At 40.2% G+C, this 17,382-nt stretch overlaps 1 protein-coding gene across 3 annotated transcripts; it reads right to left on the reverse strand.

The window, feature by feature from the left end:
- Positions 1 to 757: 757 nt before the first annotated feature.
- Positions 758 to 17,334, reverse strand: CLSPN (claspin). Of its 3 annotated transcripts, none has more exons than XM_074562623.1 (25): positions 17,208 to 17,334; positions 16,313 to 16,442; positions 15,287 to 15,750; positions 14,414 to 14,578; positions 13,977 to 14,066; positions 13,670 to 13,742; positions 13,109 to 13,217; positions 11,882 to 12,438; positions 10,689 to 10,880; positions 9,627 to 9,811; positions 8,882 to 9,084; positions 8,503 to 8,567; positions 7,896 to 8,101; positions 7,261 to 7,421; positions 6,938 to 7,164; positions 6,594 to 6,708; positions 5,827 to 5,908; positions 5,418 to 5,512; positions 4,658 to 4,822; positions 4,443 to 4,564; positions 4,075 to 4,202; positions 3,463 to 3,568; positions 2,698 to 2,780; positions 2,330 to 2,491; positions 758 to 2,121 (listed from the first exon to the last, which is right to left on the reverse strand). In XM_074562623.1, exons 1-25 carry the CDS (start codon positions 17,226 to 17,228, stop codon positions 2,008 to 2,010), a joined length of 4,020 nt encoding a protein of 1,339 aa, XP_074418724.1. In that variant the 5' UTR covers positions 17,229 to 17,334; the 3' UTR covers positions 758 to 2,007. The 3 variants fall into 3 exon arrangements, with proteins under 3 accessions (XP_074418724.1, XP_074418725.1, XP_074418723.1); XM_074562624.1 differs by having other exon boundaries at positions 6,594 to 6,705; positions 14,414 to 14,581; XM_074562622.1 differs by having other exon boundaries at positions 14,414 to 14,581.
- Positions 17,335 to 17,382: the final 48 nt, after the last annotated feature.

The raw sequence follows: 17,382 nt of genomic DNA on the forward strand, positions 1-17,382 counted from the left end.
CTACTACCTTCTAATGCAAAAATGTAGCAGTTACAGGTCTATGTAAATTTAATCCTTTGCAACGCCATAGAGCATGGAAAACTAAGAATTTCCCCTTGACTCAAGAGTATAGCCTAAGCTGTAATCATTCTTCCTTCCCCTTTTGCCAGAGGAAGAGCATTCTCTTGCTGCTCTCTAGTGGCAGGCAGGAGTGGCAAACTTAAGAGAAGATGCTGAATTTTGCAGCTTCAAATGGTTTTGCCCGGTAAATCTGTGCTGAATTAGTACCACTTAGAAATCAGTGCAAACACTGTGATAAAGAATTAACTGGATATTCAGACATCTCCTGTCAGTTATGTTGTTCTTCAAGAAACATCTGATAAGTGACCTTTCCTCCCTAAACCTCACATCCCAAATCCAGCTATACTAATTATTACAATCGCAGGCCTCAAGCCAAAGATAAGGAAAGTTTTGCCTAAGAACTAACAAAACCAAAACTATTGTAGCAGTAAAAATAAACATATTCTTAGGGCTGAGAATTTTATGCAAACTTAAGTGGAAGATTTGAGGACTCGACAATTTATGCTCCAATAAACACAGGGAGATTGTTTTTGCTGTATTCCAATATTATGGCAGCTGTTCCTAGCAAAAGGCTTAGCTGTGGCTACCAAAGAAAAGCAGCAATGAAAACAAAACAGAGAGACAGACAAACACTTGGGGAAAAAACCCCACATACACACAACCGAGTAAAATCCTGTAAGTGAAGTCCAACTGCCTCCAAAATTAAAAACATGTTTTATTGTAAAGTTGCACTCCAATTAGTACCATAATTCTTTATAAACATAATATACAGTAAAATATTTTACATGTAGCACACCAGGTGTACGCTTATGATGTTACAAAAATTTACAGTTGAGGATCCTCTCTGACAGAGTCGGCAATCTAAGTGCGTGACATCGGGTCCTAGAAAGATGTTTAGTGGTACAGAGCAGGCCCTTGTGTCACCACTGACCAGTCTCTAACACGTTCAACACATCGTCAGAGATGTCAGAAACGCTGCATGTTCTGGCTCAAGTTTCTTTCACACTATTTACAGTAGTTGTGAATGATGGTTCCTTATTATCTAATCTCCTTGTTCTAGAGGTGGCCTTTCACTACCAGCTGTTCAGAAATGGATGGTTTCTCTTGGATGAGGGCAGCTTGCACGAAAACAACAGAATGGATGACTTAGGAGAGTCTTCACTTGGGGAAAACAAACCAAACAACTTCCCCCACAAAAAAGCGAATGAAAAACCCTGACACATCTCCTCTTCCTCTCCCACATCTGTTATTCACATTCTTCCCTCTCCAGACACACACATTCATATGCACATGTAAAAATATAAACAGTAATAAAAACTTGGAAAGAAAGCCTTACCCACTGCCTCATAAAAGGCTGGGACCTTTTTTAAAAGTGTACATTTCAAATATAAATTAGAGCTTCTTAAAACGTCAAGCTAATAAATGCTTAACATTAGAGAAAAGACGACATTGGAGGAAGCCATGGCTACCTTTGTACTGCAAGTGTAAACAACACATGTCCTGCCACAGTTCACACTGCTTTCTTCTTACCCAAAACTGCAGAAATATCTCCTTCACCTGTGCTTTAAGCTAACTGCGGCATTTCTGCATCATACCCGTCACATGAACGGTACTTTCAGATGGAACTGATACCACCGAAACACGTGAGATTCTGTGAGGACAGTTTACAGTAGTGTAAGTTTCCTTAATGCTTGGGAAAGAGCAAGTTAGCATTTCATTCTGAACCGAGCGTGGGGTCTGTGCTCACGTTTGCCACAGAGCACTGAGAAAAACCAACGGGGAATAAACGAGACCATTGCCTGGAAATTACTGGAACTTGTGAATTAAGTGGCAGCAGGAGAACGTAGAGCGATTTGTTTACCTTCCTGACACTTGCTGGCAGATTTGCAAAACAAACCACAACTGGCAGAGAGAGGAGATACAACCTCTGGCCCTAAACAGAAATATTCAGCTCTCCAAGTACTGGAATATGCTTCGGCTTTGACTTGTTTCCTCAGTGCTGTCTACCCTGGGCCGTTTGGCCAGGGATGTTATTACTGCAGTAGAACCTCTTTTCTTCACCTACAGGGGAGTAGAATACATTAGCATATACAAAATCTCCAAAAAGTTTAAGTTCTGAATTATCAGAGAATTATTTGCTGTGAGAGCACATAGAAGGAATTCACAGAGAATATTTCAAACAGCAGTGCTCTGAACTACCTGGCAGTGCTTAGTGCCTGTACGTGTAAATAATCTACACAACTGGCAGCACATTCCACACAATCTTTACCTGAAGTTTTGACTTCTCCTTTGCCTCTTCGCTCTTCTCTGGGGAAAGCGTATGAAAGACAAAATTCCTTGAGTTTCGAGGTGCATTTGGATTAAGATCTGACATTGCTGCGAGTTTCTGAAGGACAGCTTTAGGTCTGTTCAAGAGAGACCCATTTTTTATCTGAAGAACAAAGAAATGCTGCATTAAACCACTCCCACGAACAAGGCAGCTCTTTGAGCAGGTTACTCTTAACAGAAAAGACCACTCCCCACTGAAATGCTGCTCGCTGCCACACAAAGCAGAAAAGGGCAGAACCTAGGCTGAGCTGACTTTGCTGGGTTCTACAGACGTGGTTTGAAACCACCATTTTCAGAACCATTACCAACCTGGATGTCACTGGCAGGTCTGAACGCTTCAAAAGGGTTCCTGGGTAAGAGCACTGTGTCTTGTACCACCACTGCTGGGCTCGCTGGCAGAGACAAAGAGGAAAACGTCAGTTTCTGAACTTCACTTGAAATAATATAATTTTTTTATCAACTGAGGAACTTAGAATTGCCAACAGACAGTAAAAACCATAGGGGAAAAAAAAAAATCTGCATCAAACTATACTATGAGCCACACAACCGATAGGTGACCGGCAATTAGTTCTATCAGTTAGAAGGGAAAATTTGGTTTTGAAACAGCTTTGCACACTTGGGAGCCATGTTTTTGCCACAACCAAGGAAAACTTAATTTTATTCTCACTCCATTATGTAGTTTTTCTTTAAGTCACAGGTATTTGGAGAAACTGCTAAGCTGAGTGTCACTTACAGTCTATTCCGTGACTTAAAAGGCAAGCAAATGAAGAATAAAAGTCTACACAAAGATGTAGAGGATTCACTTCCACTCTACAATTTTTTTTCCGGAAGCAGTGTACTATTTTATTAAGTAAATACACACAATTATCATCAACCTCGCAGTTGTGTGTTTTCAATGCTTTTACACCTTTAGCTTTTCAAGTTCTGGAAGACCTGCGCTCGGACTGGCGTAAGAAAACTAAACACTAGAGTTTTCTGATCTGTGGCGTGCTTCACTGGAGACCATGGGTGACGAGTGGAAGTTAAACTTTCTTTCTCTTATTTGATTGTCAATTCAATAAAAAGTAAGCTTACCTTTCTTCTGTAGTGACTTAGCAGTTACTTTTTTTGCTAGTTTCATGAATTGGCTGTCTTCACCAATTTCTTCCTCCTCCTCTTCCTGCTCTTTATTTTTTTCCTTCTGTAGCAGACAGAAGACACTTTGTAAAACTGAAAGAGTTCATACTAAAAATTAACATTTCATTCAGTATTTTAAGTAGACCAAGTCTTTTCATTATGTAAATTAATATATTCATTTTTATTTACTTTCTACTGTAAAAGTTTATTGCAATTTCTCAGATATTTTATCACCCTCATTCTATCAATGAACATCAAACATGTAGCACCACATTCAGCTGACAAATCTGACTTAATACGAAACTTCTAAAACTTCGAGTTATGCTCCCAGCATAAGAGACTCATTTCAGCTTTGAAGCCGACTTGTTTTGCCTTGTTTTGCCGTAGCTGTTTTGCCTCTCCCTTCTGAATTCTCTGTACAATACTTGTAGAAGAGCAGAATTCACAATGAAAAACAGAGACATTTACGAAGGGTATTTTTTCCAGAGTTTAACTTGAGGAACTAACAATTTTACATCTAGCAACAGTATAAAGACTGAGCAAGGTGCTTTTCTTGAAGCTAATTAATACCTGCTCACGAAGCCACTGTTCTCGTTCAAATCGCTCTTTCCTCCATTTCGCTTCTGTCTCATCAAACTGCTCATTTTCATCATCATTATCTGAATCTCTCTGAAACAAGTCAATCTGTGAAGCATAATCTAGACAAAGGAAAAAAAAAGTTAACTATCAATTTTAAAAGAGGCATAAGATATGCAGACTAGTAAAAAAATCCCAAACCCCCAAACCAAACAAAAAACCCAAACCAGAACCCCCCCCAACCCAATTTAGTTCTGAAAGACTTTATTTACTTCTGAAGGACTACCGAGTGCTATTTCATACACACACACGCTCTTTCCAATCCTTCAGCCCCATCTGTTAACTCGGGATCAGAAAGGCACCTATGTTTTTCCATCTGAATCTCCTCATTCTGCCAGGGCCGTCACTCTGCAGGTCACCATCGATGAGGTATCTCTCCTGGTACAAGCGTAACTGACGCTTGTCGTCATCAAGCATTGCCTTCCTATCAACACAGAAGGAAAGGGAGCAAGTCAGACCAGATTATACCCGAGCCATGACTTCACACACACAAATATATACTAATACTGTCACCAACATGTGAAATTTCTGTATTTGATTTTCTAATTCCACTTCATTAGGGAGTTCCTCATCAATTATCTCTTCTTCATATTCATTCAGGTCTTCACCATCATATTCATCCTCGCTTCCCACATCACTCCCTGACAGCTCTGCTTCATCTTCCATGAAATCTTGCAGTTTTCTATAAAAGAAGGTTAAAAGACTTCAGCTTGGTAGACCAATAATAATCACACGAATCTTCTGAAAGCAAGATTTGTCTTTTGACATAAAATGAACACATACCCTAAATGAGAATTATGATTAACTTTTGGTAAGACTAAGACTTGAGTTCTTGCACATTTACATACACAGCCTGCCAACATGCAACACCCCAAATTATTGTCATCCGCCAGATTCCTTGCCAGTTGCCTACCAAATGCAATGGCGACGGTAACTGCCAACTACATGGTTTACTTCTTAGAACAAATAAAGCTCTTAAGGCATGAGGAATGACAGCAATACTCTTGCACACCTTTTTTTGGTCAAAAAGTGTTGCATTGCTTTCATCGTGGCTTTTTGATTTCCATCCATAGTGAAAATTATAATGAAATCCTCTATAACCCACCAGCAATGTCATTAAACTCATGCAACGTGACAGCACCAAAGCAAAAAACCAGCCAGAGTCAACACCATATAAAGCTACTAATGCTGGGGAGGGAATAATTATACACCAAATTTCTAGTGCTATTAATATTCTATTCTGCCTGGCAGTTAAGATACAAAAAAGACATACTTACAGTTTTTTCTTCAAGCCCTGTCTATGTCTCAGCAGTTCTTCCTCCTCATCGCTGATTTCTGCTTCTTCAGCATCACTATCTCCACTTTTTTCATCCTATCAAAGAGAAAGTTTTCAGAAATTAAGGAGTTTCTGAAAGTGGATTGCTTTGTAATGACAGCTTCTTCTGTTCTTCAATCAATAAACACAGACTAAAACACCAGAGATTTTTCAGAGGATTTGCTATATCCAGTATATCATAATATTTAGGACACATTTTAAATGATCCAAACATTGCTCAAACATTTCAGTAGCTTCCTACAGAAGTCATGATATTTTGCATTGATGGTTATATTAAAAAAAACTTAAGCAGATAAATGGAATTCTCTGTCAGGACGCTGCAGCAGTTGCCTTGCTCCATCAGTTCATACCTCTGCACTATCAAAGGCGTTGTCATCTGTGACAAGCTGAAAATCACCAAATTCTTCTTGCTCCTCCTCATCTTCCTCTTCCCTAGGGGAAAGGTAAGTGAAAGAAACACACATTTTCACTTCACCTCCAATGATGGCTTTGCAATAATTCAAGGCAAAATTTCAACAACCACATGAGCTGGTCTTGGGCAATTACCTGTGAGTGCTCAAAGAGCTACAGTCTCTCAACAGCATTTAGCTTTAAATGCCCCAAATCCCCACAAGCATCAATGTTTTAAGACCTCAGGTCTTCACTGGCAGAAACCACGGCACAAGCACTAACTTCTGAGTTCGTTTCCCTCCAAGATTCCTCTTGGTTCCCTCTACCATTCCCATTTGTTAAGTCTCATTATCCTTTTGTCAGGCAGCCTTACATCTTTCTAGTTTCATCAACAGAAAAAAAGCAAGTATCCAACTCACATTTGGTTATGGTTCCTGTAGTTTGGCAACAGCCCAGAACAGAACCCAAAAGCCCTACATTCTAACCATCTTTTCCCAGTTTGATGAAAGTTCTTCAACACTTCTTTTACTATTAGTGAAAGACAAAGAAGAATTTCCCTTCACAGGGGCTGTGGGAAACAGCGTATGTTGCTGATTTAAAGAGCGACTGCTTTACGTCCAAAACAGACCGCACTTCAAAATGATGTCAAATAAGAAGACACATTAAGAGTGAAGAAAGACAGCTACCACTAAAAGCTTTTGTAAATTTGAGGAAGAACAATGCTAACCTGTCTGTGGGAAAGGAGCCCGAACAAAGCGCTAGAGCTTCTGCCATTGGATCTTCTATGTCACTGTCTTTTTCTGCCTTGGAAGATACCGAAGATGCCCACGTTGGAGAACCTGCTGCAAAAAGTAGTAAGACGGCAACTTGTTAGACAGATACATTTCTACTCTTCAAATGTCAGAGGGCATCCTAGAAATGACAGTTAACATGCTCGCATAAAAAGCAACAAATCGTTAGAGCTCTCAGAAGTTCCACGTTCTGCATTAGCGCTCAGAACTAAAAGGGACCTTAGTGTAAAGCTTATAAATCAAGCAACTAGCAAAGCTGAAAACAGAATTCAGGACATACTCTGAGACACAAATTTTCCTGAGCAAAGACTGAGCAATTCTTCCATGTTCTGCTTTTTGTTGCTGCTGGTATTTGGCACATGTTCAGCTTGGCTGCTAAACTGTCCAGAACACAAGTCCAGTAATTCATCCATATTGGCATCCATTGCATTCTCATCCATACTCGCCAGAGGCAGCTGATGCTTTGTGGACTGGTATTTATTCCGATGTTGTCCAACATTCAAGAACCTGAAAGAACGTCTGTGATTAGAAAAATCTTGCTGGTCTGTATGTCCTATTTCTGTTAAAGGACACAAAGTGTCACCTTTTACACCTATCACTTACCCATCTGCATCAAGCAGCTGGCTCTGAGTGTCATCTTCCAGAGAAAATTGAAACTGTGACTCCCCAGCCCCCGGAAATAAACTCTTCGGCTCAGGAGAGGCATTATACAGGTCCTGGGAATCTTCTATGGGAAGAGAGGGCTCAGACGTCTTTCCTGAGCTCTAGTCAAAGGAATGTAAAATATACAAATTATTTGTTTTGCAACACTAGAAGTCAAAAGTAAGAATGGGATAAAACATTTAAGCTATTTTAAATAATCAACATCATGCAGGAGTTAAGTATGTCCACACTGCTCTAATAAATCACAGGAGTTCGCTGACATCAGATGTTGCATAGCCTGTGTAAAGTATGCTTAAAAAAAATATTTGATTTACACATTTTAGATACCAAAACCAGATTACAGCATCTTTTCTTTGATGTTTTTGAATGTAAGTTTTTATAATGTCATTTTTATCCATTCCAATTTCAAACTTCAAGGACAGTTTGCTTTCCTGAAGCCTTACTCATATAAAAGCATTTCACCAGATGCCTTCTCCTGGTATTACTTTTTTGATAGATATGACAGTCAAGATAAAATACATTTATTCACTACCCATTGTGTTAATATATAATGGGAAGAGGACTGAGAGCCTTACCTTGGAAGCAGAGCTGATAAAGCTTGTTTTGAAAAAACCCGGGGAAGGCGACCTGAAACCTCCTGCTGCAGACAAAAAGGTCCCCCCACGTGATACCTGTTTGTTACAGGGCTGATAGGACGGAATCATGGAGCCAATCAACTCGAAGCTGCTGTTATGGCTGTTCTCTTTTGCTAGTGCTGGTAGAGAAAATGAATCATCATCCTCTGAAAAGAAAACAAGTATTTAAATACAGTGCTTAACTTTTTTTTTTTGGTGATCCAGTAAAACCTCAAGATACTATTTTGCAACACAAACACCTTGCTAAAAATTCATTATTCTGTCCTCATGTTGGATTTCTTTCTTCATAGAGGATGCATATTGCACTTTTTTACTGAATTTCATCTTTATTTCTGTTTTAATATTTTTTCCAGTATCGTTTTGAACTTAACTTTCCTCTAGTTTTCTCAAGCCCTCATTTCTTTCATCAGTCTAAACTTTTATAATCACACTGTATTAACTATACAGGTGATGAAATAAGAAAAATATTGAATACTAGTCCCAAATAGAAACTTCCACAGGTGCCATGTAAAAAAATATGCTAGGTACGATAATAGTTCTACTTTACCTAACTTGGTAGGTGCTTTGTCTACAGCTTCTTCCATTTCAAGTTTCTCATCAGGAAGAGAATATCTGCAATTCATTAAATAAAAGGTATTTACTAATATATACAAGATGAATTGCTATTGCCTGTCAAACCAAATTGCAAAAAACAAGGTAACACACAAAAATACATCTAGTACTTTTTGATTAAGAAACAGCTTATTCCACTAAACAATAACTACAGTCATTAAGTTTTTTTAAAGAAAATATGCATGAATGCACATATACTTACTAGAACAAGATAGAAAAAATACTTACAGAATCTACTTTAAATCAAGACACTTATGTTTATTGATCAAATTTAAAATTGCTCAGGCACCATTTTTAAAGGTTGGTTTATTTACCCCATTTTGGAGGAGCTGTCCTTAAAAAGCATCAATGTAGACTCTGTTGAAGGTGGTTTGGGAACAGAATCACAGTGCACAGATTTCTCCAGCTTTTCTCCATCAATTGATTCTTTGTCGGTTTCTTTATCACCGTCTTCAATGTGTTTCTCTTCTGTATCTTCATTATCTTCCTCTGCTTCATCCAGCAGAAATTCCACATTCTAAAAAACATCCCCAAACACAGCAGAGATATGGTGATCATTGCTTTGATCTGTCAACTTCCTTGCATACTTTTCAAGAAAGTGTTTTAACAGAGGATGAAGGTGAGGGACATTCACGGTTCTTACATGCACCTATTCCTCTCCGAGACAACCGACACAGAGGTGCTTGGAACAGCCAAGCTATTCTGATCCTTTTGAAAAGGAAAGGCCATGACAAACCCTATCCCAGATCAGACAGGTGACCTCCGTTTGTCCCCTGCTAGCAATGAGCCAAGGACATATAAAAACAGAAAGTGTCACCAAAATCTTTTATACACTTATATTTGTTCTTAATATTGTTTAGACAAATAAAGCAAATACTAATAAATTCAGTTTTAGACAATTCAAACCCCAAACATACTAGCTCGAGCAATTTTTTACCTTCTAGGAAGAATTCTTGGCAATTTCCCTAATATTTATAGTGTACAAAAGTCTCGTGTCACTGGGGAGAAGCAGCAGAATTGAGAAGCTGACTAGGTGATGTAAAAATGTTACACACGGACCTCATGATTGTCTTCTTCCTCCTCTTCCTCAGACTCATCTGTCATCTCTTCTTCCTCCTCCTCCTCTTCCTCCAACATCTCCTCATTATCCAGTTTAAACAATGCTTGCCGCTTTTGGCGTTCCTCAGTCCTGCGGAGTTTCATGGCCTCCTGGAGTTTAGCCTTCAGCGCTTGTAGCTTTTCACCTGGACAGAAAGGAATAAATTAATATATTAGATATACTACAGTGAATCCTTAACTTCACTGCCTACAAGCATCCAATCTAATGTAGCTACACATATAGAAAGGGAATCAAAGAATTCCATGGTTTTAAGTGGTTTTATGCATTGATCTGCCAGCTAGAAGAGCTAAAGCAGTGAGTTTCAACGAGCTCAGTTTAGAGACACCACGCAATATCATGAATTATCAAGATTCATCATTATCCGTAAGTGCCACTGGTGCAGCACTCTGAATGAGAATCAGGTCTGTCTCTCCACTGCGCCTTTTGGGAACAAGAGCATCCAGTTGCCGTGGGCAGAAGTGCTATAGCACATGAAATAATTAAGAGCAGCTAAAAATAACACATGCCCATAGAACCAGCCAAATAATCTATTTTTTGTAACAGATACTATGGGAGAGTCACATTCCACACATATTTTTATTTGCAAATACATAAAATTCTACTAGAAATCGCAGTATAGAAATAAGGAATCATGAGAAATCTAATAAATGGTAGTAGTTCACAAGAAGTCTGAGAGTTACATTCCGAGGGTTGATGGAAAACAACAGTGCAGACAAATGTTTATATGGATTTTCGTACAGATGGGCATAAATCCAGAGAAAAGCCATAAAGATCTGACTGAGGCTGTCCTACACCAGCCAGTGCTATTTAAGAGGTCTATCAAGATCCATTTTTAAAACAGGGCTCTCCATTAGAGGGAACACACATACTAATTTTACAGATGAAGATGCCTTCGTCTGCATTTCATAGGGCAGCATTGGGAAAGGGGAAATGAGAGAGAGGAAAAAAAAGGACGAAGAGTTTTCCAATTCAACCATCATCACTTCTCCTCCCAAACCAACCTGGCTTCGTGTGGACTGCTTCATCCAGGCTCTCTGCAGCTAATACTGCTGGCACCACATCTGCTTTCAGTTCCTCTTTTCCTTCAGATGTAGTCTCCTTACGAATAATGTTCATGTTTACGGTCCGTTCAACTTTGGATTTTGACGTTTTAAGAGTGTGCTTCAAGAAACGTGCTTTCAAGGCTTCTAATTCTTTAAAATACAAATTAATTAAATTTCAAAATGCCAGTTTAATTGATAGCATTTAAAAGCATTGACTGCTAAAGCTGTATGAAGAGTAGGTCTTGAGACTATTTTTTTCAAGGAAGTCAGTTAAAAACTAAACCTTTACTATTTTAATATTTGCTTAACCATTCTATTTGAGTAACAAAACAATAAAACATTACAGCATATTTTGCTCTAACTTGTACTTAATTGATATTAGCTAACATTAAATTACCTTAGCATTAACTGTGATTTATCCACAAGACCTCAGTTCACTTCCACTCTAGCCTTCCAGCCACCAGGCTTCTCTACATTTCTGCTAACACAGATATCTAAAACCAGACTCACGCCCGACAAAAACATTGTTTCTTGGCAGAGATCAGTTTCCTGCATGCACAGAAGCAGCATCCAATCCGGACATCTCAATATCTTCTCATACATAATACATTTAATGGAATTATAGCATTGCCTAACCATTTGCAATCTTTCCCTGAATCAAGGTCAGCTATTTAATATTGATTAATAGACATTAAAATTCCAGTACCTAAAAAGACATTCAAAACATTCCTGCTACAAAAGTAAATTTTCCCTTGCTACCCAGCCTTGCCTTTTAACAAAATCCATGGTAAACACTCTGGAACACAGGCCAATTTTGTTTCCAGATAATTACTGTACGCCTTGTTTTGAATCAACTTGAAAAAAGTGCCAACATAATCCACTATAACAAAATGGAAACAAATTATCCATCATTAAATAGCATTCTGAGCAGAGCATTCCTTCAAGCTTTCAAATACTAAGGACTCAGAACCTCCCTTTTAAACACTATCTGAAAGAAAAGTGATACCAACATCAAGAAAAGAAACTATTGTTAGGTGAACGTGCTTGACTTTTCTACCACCTAAACATTTCTCAGAGATTTTCCAGTTAAACTCAGATTAACTCTGCTTCCTTGGGCAGATATGACAGGATTACAACAATAAAAGTGATACCTTTATTTGAATCGGCTTCATCGAGGTTTATAAAGGATTCGTTGCCAGAGCAGATTCTTGGCCTGATGGACAGGTCTATTCCCAGCTCACGGAGTTTATCCAACTTGGACTTCCTCACTTTTTCAGGCTGTGCCCCCAATCCAGGCCCCACTTCTTGATTGCTTTTTTCACATTCTAAGTCTGGTGCTGCTTCATCTCTTTGCTCAAGGGCATCTCCTCCAACTGCTAGGGGAATTTCATTCTCTTTTTGCGCGCCACAGTCAGTGCTTAGCAAGTTAGAGTGCTGCTGTTCTTCTGCGTTATTATCAGCTGTTACAGTCCTAGGTGTAGGAGTCTCGTCACTGTCCTGCCAGGGCTTTTCACCACAGTCTTCTGACAAGTTCTTCCCTACATCAGCAAGAGGCTTGTTCACAGTACTATCAACCTCTCTGCCAAGGCTTGTTTCTGGTTCATTAGCTGCTGATTGATCACCTTTGATTTGCCCATCCTTGCAATCCTTGCCCAAATTCTTAGTGTCTGCAGATTCTTCACTTAGGGATAGCTGGTATTTAGTGGACCTAAGGCCAGCAGAAAGAAATATCACCCATGGCTATTGTGAAAGGGGAGAAGAGGTTGAGAACAAACTCAGAGAGGAAGAGATCATTTCCTAATTATTGTCATTAATGTGTAGGAAGAAGTGAAGGACAGAAGTCTGGAAAACTTCATTTTGAGGAAATAAGGAAGTGTAGAGTAGTGTAATGACTTTGTACTGGTTACATTATCAGTAAAAAATTCCTGAAAGATTTTGTGACTACAGTAGCTTAAGTACTTTACTACATGTTACTCAAAAGAAGAAACAGTCCAAGTAAAATGTCGTGGTCCAGTCTAAACGACAGCAAAGTAATTCTGCATGAGCATGTTACTTCATCTGGAGTTACTACTAGGCCCTGATTACTTCAACAGTACGACTGCGTCAAGAGTGCAGAATTGCCTTATGTTAACACTGACACACTCCCGATTTCCAGGTGTTCACAGAATTTAAGAAGCCTAAGAAGTTTCTTAATAAAACTTTCCAGTCACAGCAACAGCTAAAATTAAACCACATAAAATCTGTGAGTGTACACAGATCAGGTGTGTACATCATACAACACCCATAGCATGCAACAGCCTGGTTATCCCCAAGAGCAAAGCTGGCATCTCCTCAAAATTTATAAAAAAAAAAAATACAAGGAAGGTTTAAGTCCTTACTTCAGCAATGCCATGGCATTTCCTTGACATACGGGTCGAGGTCTACGCTTGAAGAAGTCGTGAATGCTTTTGGTCTCAGGCACGTGATATGGGAGAGACACGGATGATTCTACCAGAGAAAGAAAGTGAGAAAAATTTAAAGAGTCAGAGGCATTTATTTGATACCTCTGAAATTCAAAGAGGCTTCACACAAGTATTTTGCAGCAAGAGTTGGGAAAGTCTGGGAAAGAGTTCCAGCAGCAACAGTCCTGAAGACCCAATTTGCAACACGTCCATGGATTCACTGGGAAATGAACTGTGATGTTAATACCAGAATGGCAGGGCCAGTTTCAATGCTATTACACGCCTATCAAACTCTAAATATTGCATTAACTTTACACAACAAGTTTATCGGCTCAAGTGTTTGTGGAATGATTTTTTTTTCATTAGTTAAAAAGATACCTTTTAACAGGTCCTTGAATAAAAAGTCTTGCACCCTTCAACCCAGAGTAACTCACAGTAATTCTCCCCTGATTTTCTTACCAGTTTATACCCTCTATATAGAAAGAATTTAAGTTTTACCTCTAATAAGTCGTTGGGTCTCACTATGTAGTTGTTTAATGGCTTCTTTACTTAACCTTGCTGCTTTTCGCTCCTTAAGGAAAGGAAAGAAATGCTTTTGAAGTCAGAAAACAAAATATGGGACTCTATCTATACTTTCTAAATAGCTTATTTTTCCCTTTCAAACACAAAGCCAGAGTAACGCAGCCAGTTAAAAAAAAAAGATTAGAAATAGCAAATCAACAATAACATTGGACAACATGCATAAAAAAAAAATTTGAGCGACCACAACAAACAACAGAGAGCTTTAAAGAGAAGAATACTTCACCTTCCTTTTTGGTTCTTTTAATACAGGTTCCTCGTTCTCATCATCAAATACATGTTTGTAGCCTTCACCCTCAGAAAAACGTTCTTTGTTCTACAGTGCATAAAAAGAGATTTGCTTATTTGTCTAGAGACACAGGCAAACAAGAAAAAAGGAATTGTACAGAATCATTGCTAGTCGTCAAAATCAGCCAGTATTCTCATAAACCAACACAAATGCCCCATAATACTTATGGTAGATTTCCAAAGCTTCTACTGTAGCATTATCTTTGTAACTTTCCAAGACCACATCCCACCATCTTTAAGAACAAAAAGCAGAGAACTATTCTCTCCTCTGTCACAGCAGTAGAAGCGCACCATTATCAAAAAGAGTTTCATACACGCCCAGGTACAATACTTCCCACTAATAACCAGTAATCTTGTACCGCTATCAAATGTTACCTTATATTTTTTTATTTTGTTTTTCACTGCCGCTCGTATTGATTCTATCGACTCTTCGTCCTCTGGGGGGTAATCATTTTCCTCTTCTAAGCCATTATCAAACAGTTCTTTGTCATCAAGAAGACATCCGCTGTCATTAAAAGGATACCTCTCAGCACCATCTACCTGCTTGCCATAAAAATAAAGTATTGGTGTAATTCATTTCAGAAGGTCCCCTTCAGTTCTTTGACATTAATTTTACTGTCAAAAGGTCTTGATGAAAGAAGTCAGAAAAAGTACATGCCAACTTCAATCTAGCATCTTTTGTGTCCTATAAGCCAGCTGTATTCCCTTTATAGCACTGCAAAGTTGATAAGGGAATTCATGGAGCAGTGTTCCCTACATCTATGATAAATAGGGAATTTCAATAATTACTGAAGACCAAAATGGCTTAGAGAGAATAAATTAACGCTTGAAACATGCATTTTATAAATAGCAACAACATGCAACCTCCCAAGCAGCCATTTTATTTAGACCAGAATTCCAGCACGAAAGTAGCCCAAAGCTTCCTCCAGAAACTAGCACAGCAATGTAGAGAAAAGCCAAATCAGCAATCAAAGCAGTTTGTGCACGTAACAACCCCCCAGCAAACCCAAAGAACTCAAAGAATTTCTGCCTGGCTTAACATGCACTGACATTAAATAACCAAGTGTTGGGGTTTGTACTTTCTTTGCAGGTGAAACTGGCAGACTTATGCGGTGTTCCGTGGATCCCACAGCTGCTGTAGGAACGTGGGCACTAGCAATGCTGAAGCATTGAAACACAATAAGCAAATACAGTAATAAATTTAACTTAGTTGAGAAAACATCTGAGATATTCTGCCAAAATACATACCTCTGCTCTAGGCTTCTTTTCTTTTTTCAGCTGTTTAATGGACTCCGTTCTTCCCTCCTTCTCCTTTCTCCTTCTTGATTTTCCTACAGCTTTTTTTTCTGTCTCTTCTTCAAAATCACGTTTGTGTTGTTTATGTTTTCTGTACTTTTTCCCCGATTTTAGTGGTCTCTCCTCTTCCAACTCATTCTCAGGCAAGATAGAGTTTCTGCTTATTTCAAGGTTTTCCATCTGCAAACGGTCACCAGTGTCACTGTCATCACTGTCTAGCAGACCCTGGCGAATCCGACGAGGTTTCTTCTTATTCTGGGCAGTAATGTTCTCTTTTTCCTCTCCATTTTCCTTGTCTCCACCCAGAATATCGTCCTGCGCAAAAGTGCCACCATCCTCTCCGTCTTCGCTCTCGCTGTCCTGAAGCGCCTTCTTTCTTTTTGCTTTTTTATGTACAAAAATCTCTTCCTCTGAATCTGACAAAATACATTAAAATAAAAGAAATGATGAAGAGGAGAGGAAAATTCCACAAGTTAATTAACAAACAATCAGTTAAACACAACATTACACATCTGTTAAATTTCACAATGTCAACATCTATAGCAAATCAGCTTGAACTCCAGTTTTCAAAATCCACTTCTCCCTGTAGTGCAGTATATAGTTGACCCAAATTGATGTTCTAGGCTTTTAACCTTTAAAAAAAACAAAAGGCAAAGCCGAAAATCCTTCACCAATAGATTAGCAACTTGCCTTGATATAGTAATAAAACCCACAGTAAGTAACTAAATAAGTACATAAAGGAAATACGCAATTAAGACACACACATCCCATTTACTATTTCCCTTTCTGTACCTCAAAAAACACTTTTCAGAGATTTACAGATGTCTGCCCACATTCTGAGAAACACCAAAGGCCATTTGGATTCATACAGGTCAAGCAGTGACAACTTCCTAAACAGGTATTTATAACATAAACGAAAAACACTCTGCTGAAGGCAGCGGCCACCAAGCAGTGCAGGCTCATGGGAACAGGACAGACCTCCGCCATCGAGGGATGCCGTCCCTTTGCCGAGGTGACGCGGGGAGGCCGTTTCACAGCTGCCCTGTCCGCTGTCGGAGTCACTGTCAAGGGTCTTCTGCACGTCTGAATTCAGATCTTCTAATGGAAACTATAAAGCAAATAAAACATCCTTACTATGATAAGCATGGTGAAGGAACAACTCTTGGAGCCTAAATTAATGCCAAAGCCTTGGCAAATCCCTTACACACAATTATATACACACAAATTATCGTTATATTTTAAGAATTAACTGGCATTTACACGAAGGGAGATCACGCTACATCAACTATTAGTGCTATTTAGGTATGCTGAAGGTGAGCTTCAACACACAAAAATAAGAGCAGGCACACTGGCTGAGCGCCACCGATCGTTACTTAAAACCATTAGAATGAAGAGAATAACGAGAAGTGCAAAACTTTACCGTCCCACACCCGCGTTTCACCTGAATTAATTCAATTACGAGGGGCGGCGCGGCCCAGCCCTCGCACCCCTCCCGGCATGCCCCGCGCCCGCCCGGGCCCGGCACCGCCGCCGTCCCGGCATGCCCCGCGCCCGCGGGGCCGGGCCGCGCGCCGCCTTCCCGGCGGGCACCGCGGCGGCCAGGCGGAAGGGCGCGCCGCCGGGTACGCCGGTAAGCGTAGTCGGTGCGAAGCGAGGAGCGAGCCCGGTGACGGCGCGGTTCCACCACCCAGGCTCAAGGGCGGCCTAGGAGGCGCCACTACTGCTGCCGCCGTCCGCCGCCTCAGTCGACTACCCCTCCCAGCTTTTCTCCGCTCCGCAGCCAGCTGACCCCCGAGGCCGCTGGCAGGCCGCGGACTGCTGCTGCAACAACAGCCACCACCGCCAGCCGGTTGTGTGGAGCGGCAGGACTCACCTCAGTGGGAGCCGCCGCCATAGCCCCGACCCAACACCGTTCCCGCCGCACAGCCGCCTCGGAAACCGCTTCGAGTCTTCGCGCGCTGCCCCGGCCCCGCCCAGCCGCGGAGACAGCCAATGGCTGCCCAGAGCTTCTCCGGAAGCCCTTCCCCTCGCCTCTTGATTAGGAATTT

This window comes from Larus michahellis, chromosome 19 (genome assembly GCF_964199755.1).
Source record: "Larus michahellis chromosome 19, bLarMic1.1, whole genome shotgun sequence".
In the NCBI taxonomy this organism is placed as follows: domain Eukaryota; kingdom Metazoa; phylum Chordata; class Aves; order Charadriiformes; family Laridae; genus Larus; species Larus michahellis.

Bases quoted from the DNA above. Each gene is read 5' to 3' on its own strand.
- CLSPN (XM_074562622.1), bottom strand. From the start codon at position 17,228: ATGGCGGCGGCTCCCACTGAG. The intron at 13,743-13,976 runs GTGAAGTATTCT...CCTTTCCTTAAG, and splicing joins TAAAAGAACCAAAAAGGAAG to GAGCGAAAAGCAGCAAGGTT. The intron at 8,102-8,502 runs GTAAAGTAGAAC...TTTTCTTTTCAG, and splicing joins CAAAGCACCTACCAAGTTAG to AGGATGATGATTCATTTTCT.